The sequence below is a fragment of the Xyrauchen texanus genome, chromosome 13 (genome assembly GCF_025860055.1).
Source record: "Xyrauchen texanus isolate HMW12.3.18 chromosome 13, RBS_HiC_50CHRs, whole genome shotgun sequence".
NCBI lineage: Eukaryota > Metazoa > Chordata > Actinopteri > Cypriniformes > Catostomidae > Xyrauchen > Xyrauchen texanus.
The window spans coordinates 31,418,429-31,445,429 of NC_068288.1; the positions used below are offsets into that span (position 1 = coordinate 31,418,429).

General features: G+C 39.5%; 1 protein-coding gene across 2 annotated transcripts in view; it reads left to right on the top strand.

Annotated features, from left to right (window-relative positions):
• Nucleotides 1-27,001, top strand: part of LOC127653797 (cytoplasmic FMR1-interacting protein 1 homolog) — a 63,701-nt gene that overhangs the window by 2,528 nt on the left and 34,172 nt on the right. For both annotated transcript variants that reach the window (XM_052140562.1, XM_052140563.1), the window contains exons 2-15: nt 5,928-6,046; nt 6,194-6,283; nt 7,219-7,296; nt 7,468-7,569; nt 7,670-7,851; nt 10,908-11,004; nt 11,362-11,490; nt 11,819-11,923; nt 12,050-12,141; nt 13,177-13,294; nt 21,580-21,702; nt 23,230-23,355; nt 24,680-24,846; nt 25,547-25,694. In XM_052140562.1, the coding sequence (XP_051996522.1) occupies nt 5,930-6,046; nt 6,194-6,283; nt 7,219-7,296; nt 7,468-7,569; nt 7,670-7,851; nt 10,908-11,004; nt 11,362-11,490; nt 11,819-11,923; nt 12,050-12,141; nt 13,177-13,294; nt 21,580-21,702; nt 23,230-23,355; nt 24,680-24,846; nt 25,547-25,694 (1,674 nt within the window). In that variant the 5' untranslated portion in view covers nt 5,928-5,929. The remainder of the gene's footprint in view (nt 1-5,927; nt 6,047-6,193; nt 6,284-7,218; nt 7,297-7,467; nt 7,570-7,669; nt 7,852-10,907; nt 11,005-11,361; nt 11,491-11,818; nt 11,924-12,049; nt 12,142-13,176; nt 13,295-21,579; nt 21,703-23,229; nt 23,356-24,679; nt 24,847-25,546; nt 25,695-27,001) is intronic.

Below are 27,001 nucleotides of genomic sequence, written 5' to 3' on the forward strand. Positions count from 1 at the left end.
TTACAGTATCTTTGTCCTTAAATAAAGAAAAAATTTATTTTTTCCATTTGTGCTTGCCAATGCAAAACTCGCCACAATGACGCTAGGATGTTGTGGGTGGTTGCCAGGGCGTTGGTATATGGTTGCAATTGTATTCTGGGTGGTTTCAGGTGGTTGCTTACTGGGCCAAGTAAAATGAGCCCAAACGTCTTTGTCTTTCGAGGTATCATTAATATCCGTAGCACAAATGATGCAGGATGAGTTACATATTCAAAAGTCAAAGATTCATATTGTAGGTCAGAGGTTTGTTTACCAACCCTAAACATGCATGGGAGTAGTAGGGACTAGGGCTGAAACGATTAGTCAACGTTATCGACAAAAAATGTAATTGCCGAATAGTTGTTTGATCTCATTTAACGTAACATGGGATCACATTAAACTGTTGACGCACGAGAGCAGTACTTCAGTTCACGACTGACTGATGAGAGGAAGAATTACGCAGATCACAGTCTAGATGCACTCCAAACTTTCCAAACAGCTTCAGATGATGTAGATCACAAAGTATGAGGGAATTATAAAAAAAATACCTAATAAGTAAATACAGAAGCACTCTCGTTGTGGAATAAGAGGAGTTGGTGCTTTAATGGAAACACCCTGGTGTTACATCTTAAATGCAGTTATAATACGTTATAGTATAATTTAAGTTCAAATAATACGGAAGCAGGTCATGTAATTAACTACAAACTCCGACTCAGGCATTTCTCTGTGCAGTCAGCACCTCTTCTATGAGTTGCGTGGATGTCCCGGCTGATACACACTCAGTCGCGGGGACACTCGTCCCTCGAGCCCGCAATTGCTAAAGCTAAATTATAACATGATGGCTCGTGACTTATTGAATCATAATTTGTGGGTCACTGTGCATTTCTTATCGTGAAGAAAATTGGCAATACGCAGCTTTATTAATATATGAGAGTTGTTTTTTGTGAGTTAAAGATGGATCAAGTTGAACAGAAAGGTGAGAGAGGGTAGTTTTCGCCCCATTATACACTGCAACAAAATATGTTTTTTATTTGCTTTGGCTTGATTTCCAATCTAAATATCTAAAACTAATTTAAAACAACATACATTTACTTTAGCAGCTATACTGAATTTTTTTTTATCTGAGTATGTTGAATATAATATTAAAAATACAAATATATTTAAATATCTACAAATCCTTTAAAAAAAGAAGCATTCACCTGAGAAGCAGCATATAAGATATTTATACTTGCTTTTAGAGAATAGATCTTGAATATAAATATATTTTGTCTTTACTGCACTCACAGAAGTATAACCAAGTGAAAAAAATACATGTATATACAAAATACACTTATTTAGATACATCATCTTAAGGCAAGTCTAAATATCTTATATGTTGCTTCTCAAGTTAATGTTTTTTTTTTTAAGGATTTTTAGACAATTTAAAATGGAAATCAAGACAAAAACACTTGATAACAATAGGTTATTTTTACAGTATTAAGTATTTTTTACTTAAACATATAAAGTATTAATTCAGTGAATGTCATTTAGAGGTATTTTTAAAAGATTATCTTTTTCCTCTTTATTATTATTTGTTAGTAAGCACGTTTAATACAACCTTTTAAGCCGGGGCACAAGCTGAATAATCGGCGTAGAGCTAATGATTAATAATTGCTGAATAGTCGAATAATTGTTCTAATAATCGTTAGATTAATCGATTATCAAAATAATCGTTAGTTACAGCCCTAGTAGGGACACTTGCCTTAGCAAGCGCCACTAGTTGATTGTTTACGAGACTGTCAATCATATTCTGTAACCAAACTGACAACTGCAAATTTTCAGGTCTCACAACTGCATTTTTGGCAAAATAAACCTGTGCAGTGTCAACGGAACCGTAATGGACAAGTAGTTGTCTGTCACGTCATATAATGTGAGAAAGCCAAGCTGGACTGTACTCGGGTGTCTCGTGTGTTTTATGTGGGGTTTTGTTAACTCACAGGAACAGAGAAATGAGCTGCATGTAAAGGTGCAGTCACACATACATTTGCACAGCGAAATTCCGCTGGCAATATACAGTCATCTCAATGGGGATCTGCTCGGTCATGAAGTTTAGTGAACTTTTAAAGGAGAAATCACCCAATAGGGTGACCAATAGGAAGTTGCTTGGTTTGGTGGTGACCTCCGTGCGGGCAGTGCTTCGTAAACAGCTACACTGAATATTCACAATGGACAAGGATATCATTTTAGCAGACCATTTTAGAGTTAACTCTTTTTTTTTTTTTTTTTTTACACGTAAGTCTTAGTGAGTATAAAGTGCAGCATTAAAAAAGGCTGTTTAACAATTATGTTTTTCACTTTTTTGCTCAAAATCCGCCCATGCCATATTTGCACGTGGAAGTTCGCCATGAGAATGTATGTGTGAACTCGCCTTAAATTGTTTACCCCAAAATTTTAATTCTCTAATTTTTAAATCACCCTCATGATAGCCCAGGTGTGTATGACTTTCTTCACCAGAACACTTTTGAAGAAAAAGTAGAAAAACATCTTAGCTCAGTAGGTCCTTCAAATTTAAGTGAATAGAGATTTCTCTTTTAAAGCTCCAAAAATAACAGACAGTCAGCATAAACATCATCGATACGACTCCAGCGGTTAAAGTCTTCTAAAGCGATACAATCACTTTTAGTGTAAAGATCAATGTTTAAGTAGTTTTAACTATAAACCATCGCTTCCGTTAGGATCGGCGAGTTAGGGTTGGGTTGTAGTTTCTCCAACCAATCAGGTAGTGCTTTCTTGATGAATATTACTGAATCTTCCAGTCAGGTATCACTTTCCTTATTAATGACTCTTCCTCTGCCATCCTACATTTTGGAAAATCGTCAGCTTCACGGCAACATCGCTATTGAATCAGCAGCGCAAAATATACAGCAAGACCAGGGTAGTCTGATTCCCAAAGAATGACTCTTATGAGCCGGTTCTTTTGAATCTACAGAGCGAAACATACCATGTGACCAGTCTTTGTTAAAGTTTGTGTTAACACACAATTTGCAAGAATATGTTCTGTTGAATATGAAACAATCCCATCATTTTCTAACAGATCCAATAAGAATTGCTTTCCTTATTTCCAAATATTTATTTCTGAAAAGTACTCAAACAATCGTTAGAATCACAATCATTAAAGGTATAATTCACCCAAAAATGAAAATTCTCTCATCATTTACTTGCCCTCATACCATCCCAGATGTGTATGACTTTCTTCTGAGGAACACAAATCAAGATTTTTAGAAGAATGTTTCAGCTCTGTAGGTCCATAAAAATACAAGTGAATGGGTGCCAAAATGTGTATACTTCAGAAAACATAAAGGTATCATAAAAGTGACTCTAGTGTATTAATCCATATCTTCAGAAGTGATGTGGTAGGTGGGGTTGAGAAACGGATACATTTTTTAAGTCCATTTTTACTAGAAATTCTCCTCACTGCCCAGTAGGGGGCGATATGCATGAAGAATGGAAATCACCAAAAACACAAGGAGAAGAATGTGAAAGTGAAAGTGGATATTGACTGAGCAGGGAGCAGAATTTATAATAAAAAAGACTTCAATATTGATCTTTTGTTTAAATTAGTGTCATCAGAAGTGATATGATGGGTGTGGTCTCACCCAGACCTATAATCTAGCTACTGAAGACATTGATTTAACCACTGGAGTCTTATGGATTACCTTTATGCTCCAAAATGTTGGCACCCATTCACTTGCATTGTATGGACCAAAAGAGCTGAGAATTTCTTCTAATAATCTTCATTTGAGTTCAGCAGATGAAAGTCATACACATCTGGGATGGCATAAGGGTGTGTAAATGATGAGAGAATTTTCATTTTTGGGTGAACTATCCATTTAAGAGGAATTAGAACCAGAACCGGAATGGTTAACTTCCTCACGATTAGCATAGCTAGTTTCTGTGCATGAATCTGAGATGGTAGAAAAGGTTATAACATTGAAGAAATGCAGTCATTTGCAGTGCTTCAAAAATGCAGCTGCTCAGTCAAAGGCACTCTGCAGAAGCAGCTGTTGGTGTTAACCCCATCTGTGTGACTGTGTCTGATAAGAAAAAGATATCTCTAGAGACATTATGTTCCTCTTGATACTCCACTCCCAGACTCTTCTCATTCTAACTATTTCCTCCAGTCCATCACTTCCTGATCCTCTTTTTCCTTCTCTGTTTGTCTTAAGTTTACTTCCTGTCTCACAATCTATCTCCCACACTCATAACTCTCTTTCAGTGCTACATCATTATGTACGGATCTGCCATGTCTAGGTATGTGCTTCATGGAGCAAATTAATGAGACCTGTAGGGTTTTTCTGACTCAAGTTTCCATTTGTTTATCTGCAGTAGGACCTCTGCAGCCAGACCCCACTTCCTCAGCCCTGCGTCATCTTTCATCATTTGATCTGTTCTCCTTTCACTGTCCACTGTTTCTCAGCAGTGAATGTGTCCGGCATTAACAAATGTTTGGCCTGAGATTTTGCCACTTAAAGGGGAAGATAGGAAATGTGCAGTAAAAATTACAATTTTACTCGTAGGAGTGCAGTTTCATTCTGACAGTCAACACTGTGAGGTGTGAAAAAGTTGCGCTGCTGTTGGCACAGTAAGGAAGAGAACTTTATGCTTGTTTGTAGATCTTATTTTTGTTTTGCATTTGCTTGTATTTGCCCTGTTGCCATGGTTTCAGCAAACATTTCCTTTATTTGTGACAGTGCTTATCATCTGTGATATCAGAGCGCTGTAGAGTGGAAGCAATGTTTTGTATAGAGCTCCTGGATGAGATGGTGAGTTATTTAAACTCCTTTAGTTATGGGGAGGAACTGAGTTTCTTTTTTTGTTTTTGTTTGAAGTGCACAACCTAAGCCACTGCTTTTTTTTGTTTCTACAGTAGTCATAGGTTTATGAGATCCTGATGGTTTAATGTGAGTTGCTTTTGTAATGGTTTTGTTTTTGTAAAGACAGTTGTTATATACATTTTTTGGAATGCTTTTAAATGATTGAATTATCGAATGCTCATATTAATTATTGAATGTTTTTAAAGTTTGTTTACATTTATACGCTTTTATCCAAAGTGACTTACAAATGAGGAACTAAAGCAATTTGTCATCAATATCTGCAGTATCGCACTATCAAGTTCTCTCAGTGGTTAGCACAGAAGACAGAAATTGATTTTTTTTTATTGTTAAATGTTCTGTAGTTTAGAATCGGAAACACTACTTACTGTATACTGTATACTGCTGGCTGTTTATTTAGAAAGTATTTGAAATGGTACACAACATGTAATGATAAGTGTCACAAAGAGTAGCACACTACATTACAATCTAATTACGATGCATTTAGCGAGTGGTGTCCAGTTGTCATCTCAGAAATGAAATTGGTTATTTTGAGTTGTAATACAAGCTGTAAAAATGTCTTGGTGTTAAAAAAATCATCTGGCAGTCTTCTGAGATAATGAGTAAAAAAAAAAAAAAAAAAAAGGAAAAACAAATCAAGATTCATATGTTGTCAAGCATTGCATTGTGATATGAACCTTATTCATAGCAGAGCCATCTTTTGATTTTTTTTGACAGGATCTTTCCAAGAAATTTAGATGTGATTTAGAGGTTTTATGCAGCTTTAAACAGATATGTAGTCTGTTATTTGCAGCCTTGTTTTCATTCCAATTAAAAAATCTAATAAATCGCTACTTTAAATAAGGTCTAAATAGTATTCCTCCCAGCATGCTTTGTTGTATACTGCACATTTTGGCAAAAATGTGTAGATTGTCTGGATATTCCATTCTTTCTGAGAAAGTAGAATGAGTGGTGCATTAATCCAAATGTAGCCAAAGTGTGGCTTTGTTCGTGTGTCACATGTATTTCATGAGCATTGTTTTCTCTCTTGCTCTAAAGTCATGGCGTCTACAGTGACTCTGGAAGATGCTCTGTCCAATGTGGACCTGCTGGAGGAGCTGCCACTCCCAGATCAGCAGCCCTGCATTGAACCTCTGCCCTCCTCTCTCATTTACCAGGTAACATCTCACCCCATATCAGCTCTTTATACTCAGACAATACCTGCTCAATTCATGTCTTCCTACTGCAGTATACATAATGGAATGCTAATATACCTAATACAACTCCCAATAAACCCTTGGATATTATAATTTTGTCACCCTTAGCCCAACTTCAACACTAACTTTGAGGACCGCAATGCCTTTGTGACAGGCATCGCCCGCTACATCGAACAGGCCACCGTCCACTCCAGCATGGTAAGACTTACTGATCAACTCCACACTAGTTTACATAACACTCAAGGCAAAGTCTCTCCCTTGCAAGGGTGAATATGGCTGGGCAGTTTTTTACCAGAACAGAACAGACCAGACCTTTTGCTGTTTAGTCAATGGTCTGTTTATGAGAGATTAGGTGCCTATGATGAGACAAAAACAAACAGGTGAGGTGAATCGTTCCATCTTCACAATCAGCTCAGTTTTAATTTACTATGTTGAGTTTAAACCTGATCCCATATGACCCAACCAGTCCATCGTGCCAGCCCTATGGAAGCCCCGCTAAATGAGTCTGTCGGTGGCTTGAATGATTTTAAGAGGGCCCATTAAAGGCCTTTATTGTCCTCGTTTTATGTGCTGATTTTAAGAGCCTGGCCAAGCGGAGTGGGCTGCACTGAATGGAGCTGTATTGAATGTGATCTGCTTTGTGCTAAATTAGTGAGAGGTAATAGCTGTCAGGGAGTGTTTAGCATCAGTGAAGAATTAGTGTGTGTGGAAGTAGTTCCAGTGCCACACACAAAATCAGGGCACAGTGTGTCTCTGAGAGAATGAAAGGATGTTTTTGGTGTTTCTTTATACTCTAGGGGAGCTTTTCTTTTGCAAAGTTTCTTTTTATATTTTTAGTGGGTTAATCTGTTCTTTGGGAATACATTCAGTATGTGATGGGTGTATTGTAGACTCCATTTAATGTGTGTACACCATTAAAGGAATATTGTGGAATCAATACAAGTTAAGGTCAATCGACAGCATTTGTGGCATAGTGTTGATTGCCGTAAAAATTCAAAAATTCCAGTTTTTATTTTATTAAATTTTTTGGTCTGAGACTTTTGGACCCCACTATATGTAAAATAAGGCTGTATGCATTCAGCTCATTTAGTGTTCATTCCTAAAGAGTGCTGTAATCATGCTGTGTATTGCAGAATGAGATGTTAGAAGAAGGACAGGAGTATGCTGTGATGCTGTATACATGGAGGAGCTGTTCAAGAGCCATTCCTCAGGTAACTAAATCACACCACAGGCACCTCACGCCACAAACTCTCTTGTAGTGCTCCAAAAGCTGTTACTTTTTCCTTTCAAGAAGAGCATATCTACTACATCTGCTACAGTTGCGTTGCATTGTTTTAGTTTTCTTCTCTTTTTACTGTATCTATCTGTCTCTCTTCTCTCAGGTGAAATGTAATGAACAGCCTAACAGAGTGGAGATCTATGAGAAGACGGTGGAGGTACTTGAGCCTGAAGTCACCAAACTGATGAACTTCATGTATTTTCAGGTAAAGCTTGTATCTGACACTATTTTGGGGATTTGAATAAATGATGATGCATGAGCCACTGAAGTTCTGATGTTCTCTCTTGTTCACTTCACTCTCTCAGCGGACAGCAATTGATCGTTTCTGTGGGGAAATACGTCGTCTTTGTCATGCTGAGCGGAGGAAAGACTTCGTGTCTGAAGCTTATTTGCTCACGCTGGGCAAGTTCATCAACATGTTTGCAGTGCTGGATGAACTGAAGAACATGAAGTGCAGCGTCAAAAATGACCACTCCGCCTACAAGAGGTAATAACCACCACAGGCTTTCTCTGAGGTTAAGTTCTGCCTATAGTCTTTAGATAGCAGTCAAGCTATATCTGGATTCGTTTGGTCATTTTTAATCAGTAATGTAAAGTTCCCGTTGTTAATGGAAAACCTGGAAATATCAGGGTTTTAAAATGTAGTTTTCAAAGCATGGAAAATTCAGTGGTTAATAAAATCTCAAAAGCCATGGAAATTTCTCTTGTGAATGTATCTAGTTCTAGTTTTTCTCTGCTCTAAAATATGAAATGTGCTAGATATGGCTATTCTGCAGAGTAAAACTTGTTTGCATGTCGTGGAGATGTATGATTTGTCAGTGAATCGTCTTTTGGAGTCAAATCTTTTAATGAATTTGACGAAACGGTTCACAAAATGCAAACTGGTCTGAATCAAAAAGAATAAAAATAAATAAATCTGTATTCTGTAAATCATGATTTCTTAAATGTGCACTCAGGTATGTGTTGAAGTATGTTGTGGTGACTTACATCGGCTAACAGTGACACCTAGTGACCTGGAAGCTGCATCGTTCAAACACAGTAGTTTTCAGTTTCCAATGCCTAGGCCTTTCGCGTTTAGTAAATAACCGCCTGATCGCAGTCTTTTTGATCTAACCCCATTATTTGAGACAACCGCGAATATTGGGCATTCAAATTCCAATCACATTTTAATGCCCATATAAGGAATTTTATGTGAATATACTGTATAAATGGCATGAACGGCACATTTGTGTGTCATTCACTTAAACTACAAGTCAGAGTGTCACTGAACCGCACCTTATAGATCAACAAGTTCCTGTCCTAAAGAGCGCATGAAGCTGTCTGATGTTCGCGCACTCAGCAGAGGCTCGCGCCAAACTCTCACGAAAATATATACGAACAAGTACAAACTTTGATAGTGAATTCAAAGCACTCCAGTTTCACTTTAAACGATCGTGTCATGGCAAATGTTCCTGGTTCAATCATACACTGTGTTAATGACACACAGTGACAAAGAGGAGGAGACACACACTTACTTGTCTGTGGAGAGATACAGTGATGAAATGAAATCTCAAAGGTTTTGCTTCATGATATATAAGGGCTTGTGTGTTTAATCAGAGCATTAAAATAATGTGTGAAAGTGAAGAAATTTCGACAGCGGTGAATGGAAGATCACAGTAAATATTATTTTGACTTACCCATTTCCTCCAAGACCAAAATAAATAATCCACTCTTATGTTTTAATGACTTTCCAGAAGAGGAAAAAAATAGAGATAGATTAAAACAGTAAAATGGGATAAGATGCCTACTGTCACACTCTCAGCAGCTGTAATAGAAACCCCCTCACAGCTGTGGTAATTCGTTTTTTTTTACAAGCAATTCCAGGGTAATATAACTCAAAACCTAATGTAATAAATCTACACTCAATATAAAAAAAACTGCGAGCAGTACGCTGCTAAATAAGGCGGAAACATGTCATCACAGTCTGTGAAAAAGGTTTATAATGGGAGGTACTGAGAGTAATCGAGTAGTATTCAGCTGGTCATGTGATCCTACATGGCTGACCCCATGAGCATGGGCGGATCATCCAAAGGGTTTTACGGGAGTGCGCCCAGGGGCCTGGCCACTAGAGGGCCCACACGATCAAAAAAATAAAGCTGATGTACACTGAGATTGTGCGCAACAGCGAATGTGTCTGTATAGCGCATGATCATAGGGTAAGAATGTTCCGCACCACTAAAATTGCGGAGTGCACCTTTAACTGAATGTTTTAAGGCATTAGCTGAAAAAAATTATGAAATGCTGATGAGATGTTGCTTTATTGGCTCCAGTTGAGTGAATCTGTTCACTATGTAAGACAAGATATCAGTACTTATGTGCCAGTGGGCATTTATTAGACAGTGATTGATGTCTTGTTTGTTTGTATAAGATTGAATAAGAGAGGATATTGCATATGTATATTGTCATTTGAGAATACACCGAGTCAGTCATTTAGTAAACCATGATTCTTTTAAGTAACATGATCATTAAAGCACAACGTGGCAGGCATATCAAATATTCTGTATACAGTACTGTGCAAAAGTCAGGCACATAAGATGCTTCAAAAAAACATTTGTCTGAAGATGGTTATTTATATTTTCAGCATTAGTGTGTCAATAGGATATATACATTTTAGAGCCCCCCCCACTTAGTATTGAGTCAGTCTGGGATTAGATGGAGAGACGGAAGCATTTGAGACAGCCGAAATAGATAGAAGAACTGTGGTGAATTCTCCAAGAAGCTTAGAACATCCTATCTGCCAACAACCTAGGAGAATAGGTGCTGTTTTGAAGGCAAAGGTGGTCACACCAAATATTGATGTAGCTTTTTTAATGTTTACTCGACTTTGTATGACGTTAATTGATAAATGAAAATAATTGATGGCATTATCTTTGAAGACATCCTCACTATCCAACATTTTTCCCAATTGCCTAAAATGTTTGCACAGTACTGTATGTCTGTTGCTGTCAAAGCCTGCACCATTTTCCAAGCTAAAGATGTGTTGTTATAGGATTTACTTTGTGATGCATACATGTTATTTTGGCATCAGACTCATTATTTCTCACATCATAACTAGGATGACAAGAATATAGTGTCAAGATAAAATGTGAAAAACAGAACAGAAATTCTGCACATAATGTGTATATCGGCAAAGCCCTAAAGAGAGTGGGTTCATTATACTCTCCCTCCTTTTTAAAGAGTGTCTGTGTGTCAGTGTGACTTGTGTCGATTTAAGTTTATCTTCAGTGTGCCCACATGCTGAACACACTGTTTGAAATGTTACATTTGCCTGCCACCCCTCCAGTTTCCACCTTATGAAATCTAACACTTTGCATGTCACTCTCTTGCCCATTTTCTCTGTGTTAATCATTTTGATCATTTTGTTTATCTCTTCCTTTGTCCTTTTGGCCAGATAACTTTTGATGGTGTGTCATATAGGTATAAAACTGCTTGAACTGTCCTCATTCCTTTTTGTCCTGCCTCAACCGTTTTCTCTTCTCTTATATTTTCATCTCTGTCCATCAGAGCTGCCCAGTTCCTGAGGAAAATGTCAGAGCCTTCCTCCATTCAGGAATCTCAGAACTTATCCATGTTCCTTGCCAACCACAATAAGATCACTCAGGTACCATCACATCTCCTTTTTAATTAACAATTAAAGGTGCCCTCAGTCACTTCATATTGACCAGGAAAACGTAAACAAAAAATGACTTGAGTGCACCTTTAATACAGAGAAAATGTACTGGATATAAAGTACAGACAAACAGGTTTAAGTTCACAGTATCAGAAGAAAACTTGCTGATAATAATTTGCAACTGCAATGAAAATACATTTGCGTTTATGCTGCTGAAAGCAATTCATGAACATTAAAACTTAACTGACACTGATTCCCTGTAATTAGCTGCATAATAAACACAAATATGAGACTCTGTGCTTCAGACATGTTGAGTGTTATTAATATTGACTGGTGTCTCTGTTTCAGTCCCTACAGCAGCAGCTTGAGGTGATTAATGGATACGACGAGCTACTGGCAGACATTGTTAACTTGTGTGTGGATTACTATGAATACAAGATGTACCTCACCCCCAGCGAGAAACACATGCTACTCAAAGTAAGCATGAACACATTTAACACGCTGTCCTCTACTGTTTAGTAAAAGTGACAATTACTATGAAGTTTGAATTTGTGGATTTTATGTATGCATATATTTATTTACAGTTTGAGTAGTTGAAGGATCTGCTTTTACATATGTACAACATGAATGTATCAAAAAGTACTATGTTTTTTTTTTTTTTTTGACTTGTACCATGGTCATTTCATGGTAAAGTACCTTGGAGTACCTTGCAGATATTAATGTGCAACATTTGTTAGTTGAGGCAGATGATCAGTTCATAAAGGGATCTTCAGATCTAGACATTATGTGTTTGATATGTTTGCAGGTGATGGGCTTTGGTCTCTATCTGATGGATGGATCCAACAGCAACATCTACAAACTGGATGCCAAGAAGAGAGTTAACCTCACCAAGATTGACAAATTTTTCAAGGTGTGTGTGCTTTTGAATATGTAAATGGAGATCACTGAAACCTGAAGAAAACAATAGGGATGTATTTGTCCATCCATCCTTACTGCAATATTAATGTTATTTGACATTCTGCTCTTCACATTATAGCAATTGCAGGTAGTGCCTCTGTTTGGTGACATGCAGATTGAACTGGCCCGCTACATTAAAACCAGTGCTCACTATGAGGAAAATAAGTCCAGGTGAGTGCGCTAAGACACACACACACACACTAAGCACTTTATTAGGTAGACCTGTACACCTACTTATTCGTGCAATTATCTAATCAGCCAATCTTGTGGCAGCAGTGTAATTCATAAAATTATGCATATATGGGACAGGAGCTTCAGTTAATGTTCAGATCAACTATCAGAATAGGGAAAAAAACTTAATCTCAGTGATTTCAACCATGCATTGACTGTTGCTTTGAGTATTTCTGTAACTGCTGATCTCCTGGAATTTTCATGCACAACAGTCTCTAGAGTTTAATCAGAATGTGCCAAAAACATCCAGTGAGTAGCAATTTTGTGGATGGAAGTGCTTTGTTGATGAGAAAGGTCAATGGAGAATGGCCAGAGTGGTTTGAGTTGACAGAAAGGCTATGCTAACTCTGATAACCCCACTGTACAATTGTAGTGAGCAGAATAGCATCTCAGAATGCACAACATGCCAAACCTTGAGGCGGATGGCTACAACAGCAGAAGACCATGTCGGGCACTTTGTTAGGACCATAGTGTTCCTAATAAAGTGTTTAGTGAGTGTAGTCCTCCACACTGTATCCTTATCAGGTACAACGTGGTAAGATTCTGAAGACTAGCAATTAATCTGTACACACTGAAAGTTAAAATTCTGCGCCACCAAACTCACAGCCAATCAAAACGAGTTGAATGTGTGGACAAGTTTTCTCTGTTTGCACCCTTTCTTGTGCTCGCATTGCACTGCACAGCTAAAGAGGGTACAACTATGAAAACGTTTATGGTTTTCCTTCTGTGACTTTGAGGGATTCGTCATGCAATATATGATGTACTATTCTTCCACAGAAATAGAAATCTGGCATTCAACAAAATTTATTGTTGGTTTTGCTGTCTTGGGTGGTTAGGACAGAAACTTAGCATGGAAGAGATTTTGTTGCATGTTGTGTCAAGTTACATTGTGATCTTAAATGGGGACACTATAGCTGCAGATTAGTTTTAACTTTTATTAATACTAAACTCTTTAATTCCCTCTCCATCCATTAGGTGGTCATGTACGTCTGCAGGCAGTAGCCCACAGTATAATATCTGCGAGCAGATGATTCAAATCCGTGAAGACCATATGCGCTTCATTTCTGAGCTGGCTCGCTACAGCAACATTGAGGTGAGTGATTTAAAAAAAAAAAAAAAAAACTTCACTGATTTAAGCCCAAGTTTCAGACCACTCACCATTTACATACACTGCCACGAAGTTGGCAGGGGACGAAGTGACTCCTAAACATACAACCTCTGTTTGTTCTGTGATTAATTGATGATTTTCGCAGTTTGATTTTTTTTAATTACTAGTGATTAAAATCAATGGCCAACAAATTTAAACCAGTTATGCTGGCTTCTAACCAGCAAAATTTTAAATACTTATTGTCATTTACACAGTCAATGGAGAATCGGAGTGAACTGCCGCCATTATCCTGCTCCAACCTGATCCAATTTTTAACCTCATCAGATACATAGCCAGGGCTGCAGTTAGAAATTCTTTGGCCTGGCACAAAACATATTTAGCGGGCCCCCTCCAGTCAATTGTTCAACTTGGCAGTCACTTTTCCAGTCAGATTTCATCAACTTGTGCTACCCGCCGGCTTTCACTGTTGCTTTCTCTGTTGCGCATAAATGTCTCCGTATTTATAAACAAGTTTCACACTGACTTTGTTATGGAACAGCCTTACAAAAGGTCCAGTTGTCCCCCCTTATCGCTGACCCTGCACATAGCAACCTATAAAAATGCTGATTGTTGTCTTTGGTGATTGTGTAACCAAACTTTTTTCCTGGGTTTCACAAACTTCAATGATTAATATAATAAAGCAGAGGTAAAGCACAGATGTTTATTGAATTTTTTATTTAATTCTTGTTCTCACTGAAGCTGTTCATGGATATGTGCATTTACAATCACACACATTTACAGGATAAAGTTGCTCCACGAATCACATCCTAATTCAATCTATTACAATTGTTTATGTTCATGTGATACACCTCTTTTTATTTCGTAAGAAGTCTGAGACAGTCGTTTAATCTGTCACCACTCTACCATTCAGAATCAGTGTGTGTGTGACCGATCTCCAAAAGAAGAGGATGAGAGTTCAGCTAAATCAGTTGGTCTGACACCCAGACCAAAATGTCAGCTTGCAAGACACTGCCTTTACTCTTGTCCTGTATGGTTAATCTTTTTTTCTTCAGCTAAATATTTGCTAATTAAAATAAATAAGATCACTATATTGGAAGCTATGAATCTAAATATCTTCCAGAATGCACTAATGGTTTGAATCATGTGGCTTAATGAGAATAAGATTCCACAGGGGCAGCATTGCTGAGCTAATTTTTGCTCAAATGAGCAGATTTGGATGTGTAGGAATATTCATTAACCGTGGGAGGGCGAAGAGCTCCTGCCTCATACAAGATTCCCTTTTCCACAAATGATTGGTTTCTGGGCCCAATTTTAGAAACTTTGAGTTTGCAGTCAATCAGAACTGCACAGGGATTAAGATGGAAATGTGAGAGGAGGTGGCCATTCTGGGATCTCTGATGGTAGCTGGGTGACGAGACGGAAGGAAGGTGAAATTTATTGTCTTTGCACAGCACTGGTTGTTAGAGGTTTTGACTGAGTGCTTTTGGCTTTTGCTGTCTTGAACTGCTGCAAGCAGAAGCGTAAAACAGGCCATATAAGGGCAAGGGTGGAAAAACAACAAATCAAGGTAACACTTTACAATAATGTTCTATTTGTTAACACTAGTTAATGCACTAGGCATCATAAACTAAGAATAAACAATATTTTTACTGCATTTATTAATCTTAATATTAATTTATTTGTTTAAATGAATTTAATTCATTTAATGTTCATACAATAAAAATCATTAATAGTTCATGTTAGTTCATAATGCATTAACTAATGTAACCATATACAACTTCTTAAAATTATTACCTGCTCAAATGATCAATAATCATTATTTAGAAGTGCTGTTAAAGGTGCAGTATGTAAGACTCAGAAACCCTTGTTATTAATGACACCTGTGGACATTAAGTGAACTGCAGCCAGCTACCTGTTGCTCATGTACACACTCCATAGCGACATGAGTGAGCGAGCATCGACCAAAACAATGACGTAACGTACAAAGAGGCTGAATGTGATTCACTGGCAGCATAGATGAGGTAGCATAATTACAGTTATGATTGTTTTACTACAAACTTTGAGACTAACATAGCATACTGATACACACATACAGCTACATACTACCAAACTATATGATATCCAGAAATCGCAGTGACAAGAAAGCTTAAGATGCTCGGAATGTCACACGTTGCAGGATCGAGCCCCTGCTTCTCACACCAAGCCTCCAAAGGGAAGCAAAAATCTGTCATGTGGAAGAAGCCCTAGCATTGGAAATTGTGTGAATAACCATAGGATTACAATGTTCCAGAGAAGGATTTAACCCAATGGCCAGACCCAAAGCTGCAGACGAGCTGGATCCGGGTGCCAGATGCTGGCCCCCATCTGGGAGAGGAGATCCTTCCTGGGGGGAAGCTTCCATGGATTGCCTGACAGAAGTCTCAGCAACAATTGAAACCCTGATATGGCTGGCCATCGTGGTGCCATGAGTAGCACTCTGTGCCTGCACAGGGAGATCCTGTGTAATGCCTCCCATAACAGAGGGATAGGTGGGAATGCATATAGTAGGCAGTTTGGCCATTCGTGAGACAGTGCATCCTGGCCCAAGGGACTGGACACTTCTGTCCTTGCGAACCATAGATGACAGTGAGTGGTCATCTCCGTAGCAAAAAGATCCACCTCTGCTATTCCAAATCGCAGCCAGATCTCCTGCACAACATCTGGATGAAGTCTCCATTCTCCTGGATGTACTCGATCCCTTGAAAGCACATCCGCTGTCTGGTTGCATGTTCCTGAAATATTAGCTGCCCTCAGTGAAGCGAGTCGTGGCTGGCACCATGTCAGGATCTCATGAGTAAGCTGTAGAGACCTGCGGGATTTCGTGCCGCCCTGGTGGTTCAGATGGAACACTCTTGAGGTATTATCGGACTGAATGAGAACATGGCGGCCTGCCAAGACTGGCATGAAATACTTTAAAGTCATGAACACTGCACATAGTTCCATTAGGTTGATATGTTCTGTGGCCTGGGTCAGTGTCCAGTGCCCACAAATACCCCTCTGATTCCATGTTGCCCCCCCACCCTGTGAGGGAAGCATCGGTCGTGACCAACTCCCGACGAGAGGGAACAACACCCAGGGGCACTCCTGTCTTTAGCAACTCTACCTGTCTCCACCGCCTCGACGCACGCACGCATGCAATGGTGAGAAATTACAATCAGTTGATGGCGATGTCTGGTGGGATCTAGCTGCAAACTGTTGTTCCATAACTGGAGTGGTCTGAGGTTGTGTAAACCCAGGGGAATCACCACTGTAGCAGTAGTTAACATCCCTATTAGTCGTTAGACCACCTGGTACTGCAAAGACACATCCGGGTGAAAGTGAGCCAAGAGTTGCATAATGTTCGTCACACATTCGTGAGACAGGGAAGGAGACATTAGGTGGGAATTCAGGGTTATTCCTATGAATGTAGTGGTCTGTGTGACTCAGACAGCTCTTTTTCTCATTCACAGAAAAACCCAACATCTACACATGTCTCAAAAGTAGTCTTGAGTCTTACACAGTCTTCCAAAGAGGAGACAGAGCTGCCCTCACACACCTTGTGAAGATGCAAGGAGCAAGGGGAAGACAGAAAGGTAGAACCTTGAACTGGTAGGCTTAATTCAGGAAACTGAAACGCAAACACTTTCAGTGTTTGAACAGCAATTGGGATGTGAAAGTATGCATCTTTCAGGTCGACATTACAAACCAATCGTCTGCTGCCACAGACCGTAGAATGTCGGCTGTGCACAGAATTCGAAAAGGAAGGACCTTCAGGAACAAATTCAGATGCCTCAAATCGAGAACTGGGCGGAAACCACCATCCTCCTTCGGAACAAGAAAAAATGTTGAATAGAATCCGTTTCCCTGAAAGAGAGGATTAACTTTTTCTATGGTTCTCTTCTGTTCCAGTGAACACATTTTTAGAGAGAGGCCCATTGAACAAACTCCATCTCTGACAACCGTAGGAACGATTCTTGAAAATCTGAGAGGCTGGCATCGAAAATGTAGAGTATATCCCCTGCTCAGAGTCATCAAAACCCAAGGGTCTGCTGTGTTGGCCCTCCAGTACTCTATCTGTTCTATTGAAAAACGATCGACCGCCGGCCTGAGTGTCTCAGGCTTTATGTGTGTGACTTTTAGTGGTCACGGGGGGCGATGATGGGGTCCTCCTGGTAAATGTCGATGAGGTGTAGCGTGCTGGCGGAAACATTGCTCTGGGGTGGCATAGCGATGTTGGGTGTGAACTGCTGGCATCCTAAAGGTAGGGTTGCGCTGCACCTGTGTCAGTTGATGAGTGGCCTCAGACAGTTTTACCCTCTTTTCCAACAGTTCCGGAAACATTAGGACCAAAAAGATGCCCGGGATCGAATGGAAGATCTCTCACGGGTTTCTAACAGTCCACAGGTAGCCATGCTTGGGCAAGTCACACTTGGCGGTGGGCTGCCAGAAGCGTGGCTGCAAGACTACCCAGCTCGCGGGTTACGTGGCACATTGCCAAAAGAGCCATTTGCAGAAACTGTGAAATCGAGGGATCAATATTTGCTGGTTCTAGCATACTGGTGGCAACAAGAAGTAACTGACAGATTGTGTTTTCTGCACGAGTTATGTTGGCAACATACTCGTATGCATTTTTTAGCAATGAATCTGTGCGACCACATTGCGCACTGGGACATTGCACATTCCCTCGTAGAGCCTCGTTAGGAGACACCAAGAAAAACTGCAATGGGCTGCTCTATTTCCGGAGCACGACTCATCCCAATGGAATCAGCTTCAGTCATAGATGCTAACGTCCGAGCAATCTTTGAGCTCCGTTTAGGTGGACCAGAACCTGTGAGGGCATTTGAAAATTCAGCCACAAAATCTTTACATGGTGGCATAGTAAAAGAAGTCATAGCTGTCGCCTCCATGAAAAAGACATTGGTTTGGGCAGATTGGACAGGTGACTCATCAAGTCCTAGACGAGTAATTGCCATTCGAAGCACAGCCAGTGTATCATCAGAAGATGAATGAACTGACCCCCCACTAGACCCTTCTGCTGCTGGATAACCAGTGAAAACATCCTGAGGTGATGGTTGTGCCGCAACATCCACAGCATTCCCATGATCATGAAAAAAAGAATCCGAAGCAATCGTAGAAGGCACATCCAAGTCAGAATGATGTGAAAAACAAGGGGAATCAAGGGACTCTTCCCCACCTCCACAATTCTGAACATTCTCATCCTCCTTTGTCATCTTCACAGGTGTAGCAGATGTGACCGGCTGAAGCAAGTAAAGCAGGCGTTTCAGCTCTGCCATCTCTGAAGAATTTTCCTTGACACACGAATGTTCATCACTTCGTGATGTGGCCCTCCTCTTAGATGGGAGGGGAGCGCCATCTGCCGCAGATGCCCTGTGCTTCTGAGTGCGAGAAGGGGTTTACATCCAACTGCCTGAGTTTCACCGTTAAATTATGGTCTAATTCAGCAAGACGGAGCCACTGTTCCGACATAGATAAGACACTGGTCCGTGACAGGTCCTTGAGAGCCTCTCTCAGATGTTGATCACCCAAACACGCAGATATCATGACCGTCGGGAGAAGATTATTAGGGCACATCTTACAAGTCAGTGGGAAACCAGTGGCAATCGAGCTGTGAGCCATAGTTACTTGCTAATAACACCTTCAGATAGCACCCTAAGGTTTAATTCCAGCAGAATGATGGTAATGAAGCACAAGACAGGAAAGGAAAATAATTATTATATGATTCCTTCGGGTGAACCGACAGGTAATGGCAAGAAATATCTAACGAAAAAGAGAAAATATATATCTAAAATGGCCGATGGCTTGAACCAAGGGGCACAGAGTATCACAAGTTTGAGGAAAAACGCTCAAAACAACTGAATGGATGATGATAACATCAACGGGAGACTGTTAACTTATAGCGCGGAAAACACCAGCTACCGGATTGCACCAAGAGACACAGTGTTACCGACAAAAAGGATTGAAATCTCTCCAAAACGCGGCTAAAATACTTAAAATCCGTTGAAGTGGCGTAGGTGCGCACTGACACAGCTTGTGAGGACGATATCTCGCTGCTCTTGTAAGCTGCACTTGACAGCGCAATATTTCACTTAACCAAAACAACCTATCTCAACCAGGTGAGAAAGCGAAAGAGGCAGTGTGCTGAGCGACTGGTTTATAACCCCCTGGGCTCAGCATACGTCACTTCGTGACTTTGCTGGTATATTCTCTCGACCTATCTGCCTGGCACTGTGATAATCCAGTAGTGTTTACACTGCCTCTGGCGGTCAGTAGGAATGAAACAGAACTTTTGTTACCATAGGTCTGCAATGGTACACAAAATTCACAGTTCGGTACGTACCTCGGTTTTGAGGTCACGGTTCACTATGGTTTCGGTACAGTATGGAAAATATAGAATCTTTCTTTAAATTATTTATTTAAAAAATAATGGCTTAAGGGCAATAATCGTTATTGTGATGACTTAAATCCTGTGTTCTCAACGACTGAGTGTGGTCGTATATCTGCTGCAACAAATACTCCTATGGTGTTGCACATAGCCAGGCTTGCACAGGCTGTTTATGCTTTGCTCCTGTTTATACTTTGCTTCCATATGCTCAAGAGACATGTTGATGTCACCACAAATGAGTCCGTCATGTTAGATGTGTTCACTACTCTTTGCCCAGTATTACTGTAGTTTACTGCGAAACCATAATGCTCCCAAACAACAGATTTTAGAGGGCCTTCAATTTCTGGTTTAAGTCTGACATATTTATATATTGTTTAGTTCCATTGCAGTTGGGAAAATTAGCGAGCTAGCTAAGATAAACTTTACATGCATTTACCTGATCTGCAGTTTCTAGTGTACCGTCTTGTGTGCTGTTCTGTGAGGTCTCTTTTTCCATTTTAGTTCTACATGGTTTGTGGTGTTTGTTATGTTGTTTTAATATTGGTTTCATGCATGTTAAGATATGTGATAATTTGTGTGACTGCGTGTACCGTACCGAAGGCCCTGTAGCCATTTGTTTCGGCGTGGATGCATGTACCGCTGCAGCCCTAATAAACTGATATGTTGATCAGAGAACAATTAATCTGATGATATTTAGTCATTTTGAGATCATCAGCTTTGGCTAGTAACTGTGCCTGATTGGCATATTAACGAAAGTGGTCATTGCATCTAGTGCAATTTCCAAAATCTACCATGTAGTGTACATTGTCTATTATCAAATCTTTTTTTGTATGGCTGTCGATTTAATGCGTTCATTTAATTAAATGAAAAATGATGTGTTAAATTACCACTTGACCATGCCCCCGATTCTGTAAGGAGGAATGTTCCTTCCTGATGTACCACCTTGATGTGGCAGCAGGGGACAGTCAGCTCCAGCTGTACAGGCAACACGCCTCATCTAACCAATGAGAGCAACAGCCAACGTAGCCATCCACAGATGCACTTAGCACATAATACCAAACCAAGCCTTTTGACACATGAGTACATAAACCAAGAATTAAAAATAGTGCATAAAGTAAGCCAATAAAAGTGTGTAATGGGGTAAAAGGGGAGGTGAGAACCGGCTTGACGATACAAATAATCATTTAATGATTAGCTTAAAGCAAAATAACACACACACACACACACACACACACACACACACACACACACATACAGGGCAGCTGCCTGTAGCGCTCTCTCTCCCAAACTGCTGCCTCTGGCCGCCTTTATCCCTCTGGTGGGCTTCTCAGTAAATATTAATATATGCTATTAAATAGATTAATCGGCACATCATGTAATTAATTTGATAAAACATTTTAATCGATTAACAGCATGATTTGTTAGTGTGCATTTTGAGTTAATATTGTGTCAAATAAGTGTTTTATTTAAATTGAGCAATTTTGTGCATATCTTATTTGCCATTATTAATTTGCATAATATATTGGCATTATATTAGCTATTGGCCACCCTGCTCTTTAGACATTGTATTATTTGCATCGGCCATTAAAACAGCCATGTGGATCTATCCCTATTTGTTTGCATATGATTAATTGAAATGGGTCACTCCATACCCAACACTGGCTTGTGCAGGTTTTGTGGTTCATGCAGTGCTTTTCATTGGGTCAGATACTATAGTGATCTGTATTTTTGCCACCAGCTTGTTTGAAGACATGCTTTCTAATTGTAGTTGTATTAAATGGAAAGTTGTTTTGTTTTGACTTTGTCTTACTCTCTTTCTCTTTGTCATCTCTTCCTCTTATGTTTTCAGGTGGTGACGGGTTCAGGGCGTCAGGAGGCCCAGAAGACAGACTCTGAATACAGGAAGTTGTTTGATCTAGCTCTGCAGGGCCTGCAGCTGCTCTCTCATTGGAGTGCTCAGGTCATGGAAGTGGTGAGTGTGCCTATCACACCCATATTTATATAGGTCACCACCAGTAAGTGAAACATTTTAAATTCAGTCTTTATTACTCAAACCTGTATTACATTTTTCAATTTGGAACATGAGGAGAAATTTTAAATACTGTACATACTGCTCTTTTTCCATGCAATGAAATTGAATGGAGACTGAGGTTGTCAGACCCAAACATTCTGCTTAACATCTCCTTTTTTGTTCCGCAAAAGAGTATCGCTTGCCATTCTATCACAGTGTCCCACCTGGTTAGGAACTGTACCTAATAGGAGACGTTCAGACAGCGCGTATTCTGAAAGCTAAATGCAGCCCAAAGAATGGATTAGAATGCAGGTGTCTTGAGACACATTTTTAAAAGTCAGTGTTTTTTTTACTTGGCAGAGCATCTGAAAAATGCTGCATTTCATGGCATGAGAATGGTGAAAAGCTGCATGGCACATTCACCGCCTAGCGCATGTTGCAAAAAACGCATTCTGTGTAAACTGCTCCTGAACGTACGGCAAGCGTGCTAAATGCTGTCTGAGAAATTTTTAAATCTCACCAGTCAAACGTTCATTAAAATACATATTTAGGCCTTGTGCTCACAGGAACACAACCTTTAGTCTGGTCTGCATTAGCATTCTCTTCACTTTCCTGTCATTCTCAACTGTCCTGTTTTTTAATGGCAAAAAGCCCTTAAATGAAAATAAAGGTACATCAATTTGAATTGCTAGTTGCAAAATAATAATGCAACTCTTAAAAACATACTGCATCTTTTGCTTTTGCATCTTGTCTTTACAAAAGTGCCCTCCTTTTTAAGCATTGCAGTCTGGATGGAGTGGTAAAAAACACTTCTTACTCTACTCCTCACACACACTCCTAAATGTTTTTCATGTTCTACATTTACTGTCCTTCCACGGGAGATTAATGAATATGCCAAGCTCTTTGAAATAAATCATTTGTACTAGCAACTACCAGCCTGTCAAAAGCTCTTTTAATGAGTCTGAGAGAAGATTCTTGTCTCTGAGAAGTCCTTAATGGATTTATTAGATTGAAAATGAATTTCTCTGAAATATAATTTTTCTTCGCCATTCACTCTATCGCACACTCTGAAGACTTCTAACTAACATCTCATTCTCAATACCACCAACCCTCCTCTTCATGAAAGAGAGCTTGAAAATTATTCATTGAATAGACAGGGTGCATCAGTCCCCTGTTGAGTGTTCCTTCATGCCTCCACAAGGCCAGCCATGTTTTCATCTTTCATTAGAAAGATTCATTTTACTTTAATGGATGGGTCCAGCAACACTCATAACCTTTGACATTTTTATTAGAACATACAATAATGCTAGGATCAAAACGATCATGCTGCTGGGCTTAGAAATATTGTTGCCATGGAGACATAGAAAGTTAGTCAGGTTCTTGCCAATTAATACAATTTATTTGAAATGTTATATTTATTTGAAATTATTTAATTATTTATTTTTTAGATGATTGTGAAATATGAATGGAATATTTTTCTTTTTACAGTATTCCTGGAAATTGGTGCACCCCACCGACAAATACTCCAACAAAGAATGCCCAGACAATGCTGAGGAGTATGAACGTGCCACCAGATACAACTACACCAGCGAGGAGAAGTTTGCGTTGGTGGAGGTCAGTACACCTAATGTCCAAAGCTCTGCTGTATAGCATGAAGCTGCCCCCCTTCTCCCAATGCGCTCTTAAGTTCTCGTGGTGGCGTAGTGACTCACCTCAATCCGGGTGGCGGAGGATGAATCTCAGTCACCTCTGTGTCTGTGACAGTCAATCTGCGCATCTTATCACGTTGCTTGAGCACGTTACCGTGGAGACCTAGCGCGTGTGTGGAGGCTTCACGCTGTTCTCCGCGGTATCCACGCTCAACTCACCACGCGCCCCACTGAGAGCAAGAATCACATTATATCGACCATGAGGAGGTTACTCTACCCACTCTAGCAACCAGAAGAAAGCTAAGAAAGCCTGACTGGAGTCACTCAGCATGCCCTGGATTCGAACTTGCGACTCCAGGTGTGATAGTCAGCGTCTTTACTGAGCTACCTAGGCCCCTGGATAGTGCTGTTTTAATGCCACTGTCAGGTTCAACATGCAGTTTGATTTTCATTAATTAAAAGTCTTTTCACACCAAGAAATAATTTTCTGCACAAAAAACATGAACATCAAGTGTCAGTATGTCATAATGAACCCCACACAAGTCTTTTAATTATTCAGAAGCAAGATCAATTGTTGAGGAGTTTTAAATTGTGATTTGCAGGCTTTGAAGAGTCATAGAAATTAACAATCTTTAAAAGTCATGGAAGTTTTTTTTTTGTAAATATACAAGTTATATTCAGCTGAAAAATGAGTGCAACCTCTACACAATTACAGAATAATTCATTAAATTGAACAGAGCAATCTGAACTAGGGGTGTCAATCGATAAAAAAATGTTATCAAATTAATTACATAAAATACAGATTGAGTAATTGATTTGTTGCATATATTTGCTAAAGAAAGGTACTCATTTATAAAGTGGCTTTAAAAGGAACTTTTTATACAGAATATTTATTTCCATATTATTGAACAAGACTATCATTCGCCTGCAGACCAGAGCAATCCATTTTGCCATTACATTAGTCAATCTGTCCAAGATATACTTATTATAAGGGGTTTTCTAAGGATGGGGCAATGTATTCATGCATTGCAGCAACATTAATTTAAATGTATTTATTTGTAATTTTTTTACATAATAATCGCACTGAAATAACACTTTAAATTGACAGCCCTAAAATGAACCTTTTACTGAGAATGACAAAAGTTTGGTATTTGGACTTTGGTTTTGGTATTTGGTATTGTCAATAATTAAGATGTGAAAATGGATTGTCCTGAAGGAGATGCGAGGGCAGAAGCAGCGTAATTGTTCTAGTGCCATGTCTGAATGAACTTCTGTCTGGTTGTGTTCAGGTGATTGCCATGATCAAGGGCCTGCAGGTGCTGATGGGCCGAATGGAGAGTGTGTTCAACCACGCTATCCGTCACACCATCTACTCCGTCCTGCAGGATTTTGCCCAGGTTACACTCAGAGAACCGCTACGCCAGGCCATCAAAAAGAAGAAGAATGTCATCCAGAGGTACAACAGAGCACTACAACTGTTATACATCTTTATTGAATGCCAATTAAATTGCTTTCATACTTAAACCAAAATAATGACTTGAGGTAGCCAAGTTGCTATGCTGTTAGTCACTAATAGGCATTCCTACTTGACGACAATATACAGTTGGGGCTTGTCGTGTCACTGCTCATTTGCATGAAGTTAAACTCTGCTTAACTTTGTTGCATTCCCAGTATTTGCGTTCTCTCATTTCAAATATATATATATATGTGAACTCGCCTGTAAAATACATTTGTGATGTGTTCTAGGGAAAAAAGTGAATAGTCTTAAAGGGAAAGTTAATACAAAAAATTCTGTAAATACAATGCTGTATATTCTGCCATTACTCACCCTCATGTTGTTCCAAACTGGTATGACTGTCTTCTGTTCATTTTAGAAGATGTTAGTCGCAGTAGCAGAATGTTAGCCTCAGTCACCATTCATTTTCATTGCATCTTTTTTCATACAATGAAAGTGAATGGTGACTGAGATTAATATTCTACCTAACATCTCCTTTTATGTACCATGGAAGAAAGTAAATCATACAGGTTTGGAACAACGTGAGGGTAAATTATTTCCTTTTTGGGTGAACTATTTCTTCAGTATATTAAGCAATAACCTTTGGTATATTGCCAATGTGATCATAAGTCTGTTTAGACTGACAGTAAGGTTGTTGCAGTGTCCTCCAGGCCATCCGTAAGACAATCTGTGACTGGGATGCAGGCAGAGAGCCACATAATGACCCGGCGCTGCGAGGCGAAAAGGACCCAAAAGGAGGATTTGACATCAAAGTTCCTCGTCGTGCAGTTGGTCCCTCTAGCACTCAAGTATGGCTTCCATTTGCAAACACAAAGTTTACCCAAAGATGACAATTCTGTCATTTATTTACCCTCGTGTTGTTACAAACCTGTATGACTTTCTTCTGAAAAGCAAAAGGAGATGTTAAGCAGAAAGGTACCATGTCATTATGGAAAAAATATCCAATGAATATGAATGGTGACTGAGGCTAACATTCTGCCTAACATCTCCTATTCTGTAGAAAAAAGGTCATACAAGTCTCTGGCATTTATAAACCTATTTCTGCCAGTGTTGGCATTTTTTCATAATAGCCACTGAAAGGATAGCCGCATTATCATCCCATTCTTACCCCATACAACTTAAAATACTAAGCCTAAAATAACCTAAACAACCATCTCTGCTCAACTGATATGCTATCTCTACCTGTAAAACACACATACACACACACACACCTGTCTCCCCCAGTGCCATTCAAAAGAGCTTGTAATCTTTGCCTCATTCTGCCTCAGATGTTACATGAAACATGGTTGATCCGATGTGTCGTAGAAGGGCGTCATTATTAAATGTCAGTAGTGCCGTTGGGATTTGCGCTGTATTCGCTGCAGCCTCTCTTTGTGATTTCAGTTCTTTGCCACTGGCATTTCTTTTGAGAAATTCATCTGTACATACTGAATCAAAAGTCAATTCAATTTGACAAGAGTACATGGTGAGGATTCGTCCCATGCCGTTTGTTTGTTGTTGATTTAAGCGAAGTTGATTCTTGACTCATCAATGCTTCATGCGGGTCCATGAAGCACAGCTTTTCTATTATTGCCCCAAGCTCTATGGTCTTGCTCTGAGCTTCACAACAATTCACGTCCAGAAGCTGTATGAACAAAACCGCTGTCACATATCAACCACAGTTAGGACCCATCATTGACACACACATGAGATAAGTGCAAACTGTCGATCAGGGCTAACAACATCTCAAAGGAAAATATATATTTTAATTATTGTGTAGTCATTGAATGTTCTCATTAGTAAATATGGTTGGCAACTCCGGAACAGAGAATCTCTGTATTTGAATACATTGGTGCACAGACAGATGGACAATTCCAGATGGGACTAGATTCTAATAGGGCAGAGTTAGACGAGTCCTTTGATCATGCCTGTTCATCTTTAAGGAGGCTTTTGCCACCTGCTTGCCCTCTGTCATCACTTTGATGTGCTCCGATCAGAATGCAAAGGAGGAAGTTCTCCATTTCCACAGGGAAACCACTAGGGATGTGCAAATATACATATTTTAGAAATCGACTTGAGAGTATTTGTCTGATTGACTTGTCCACGAGCTGGTCTT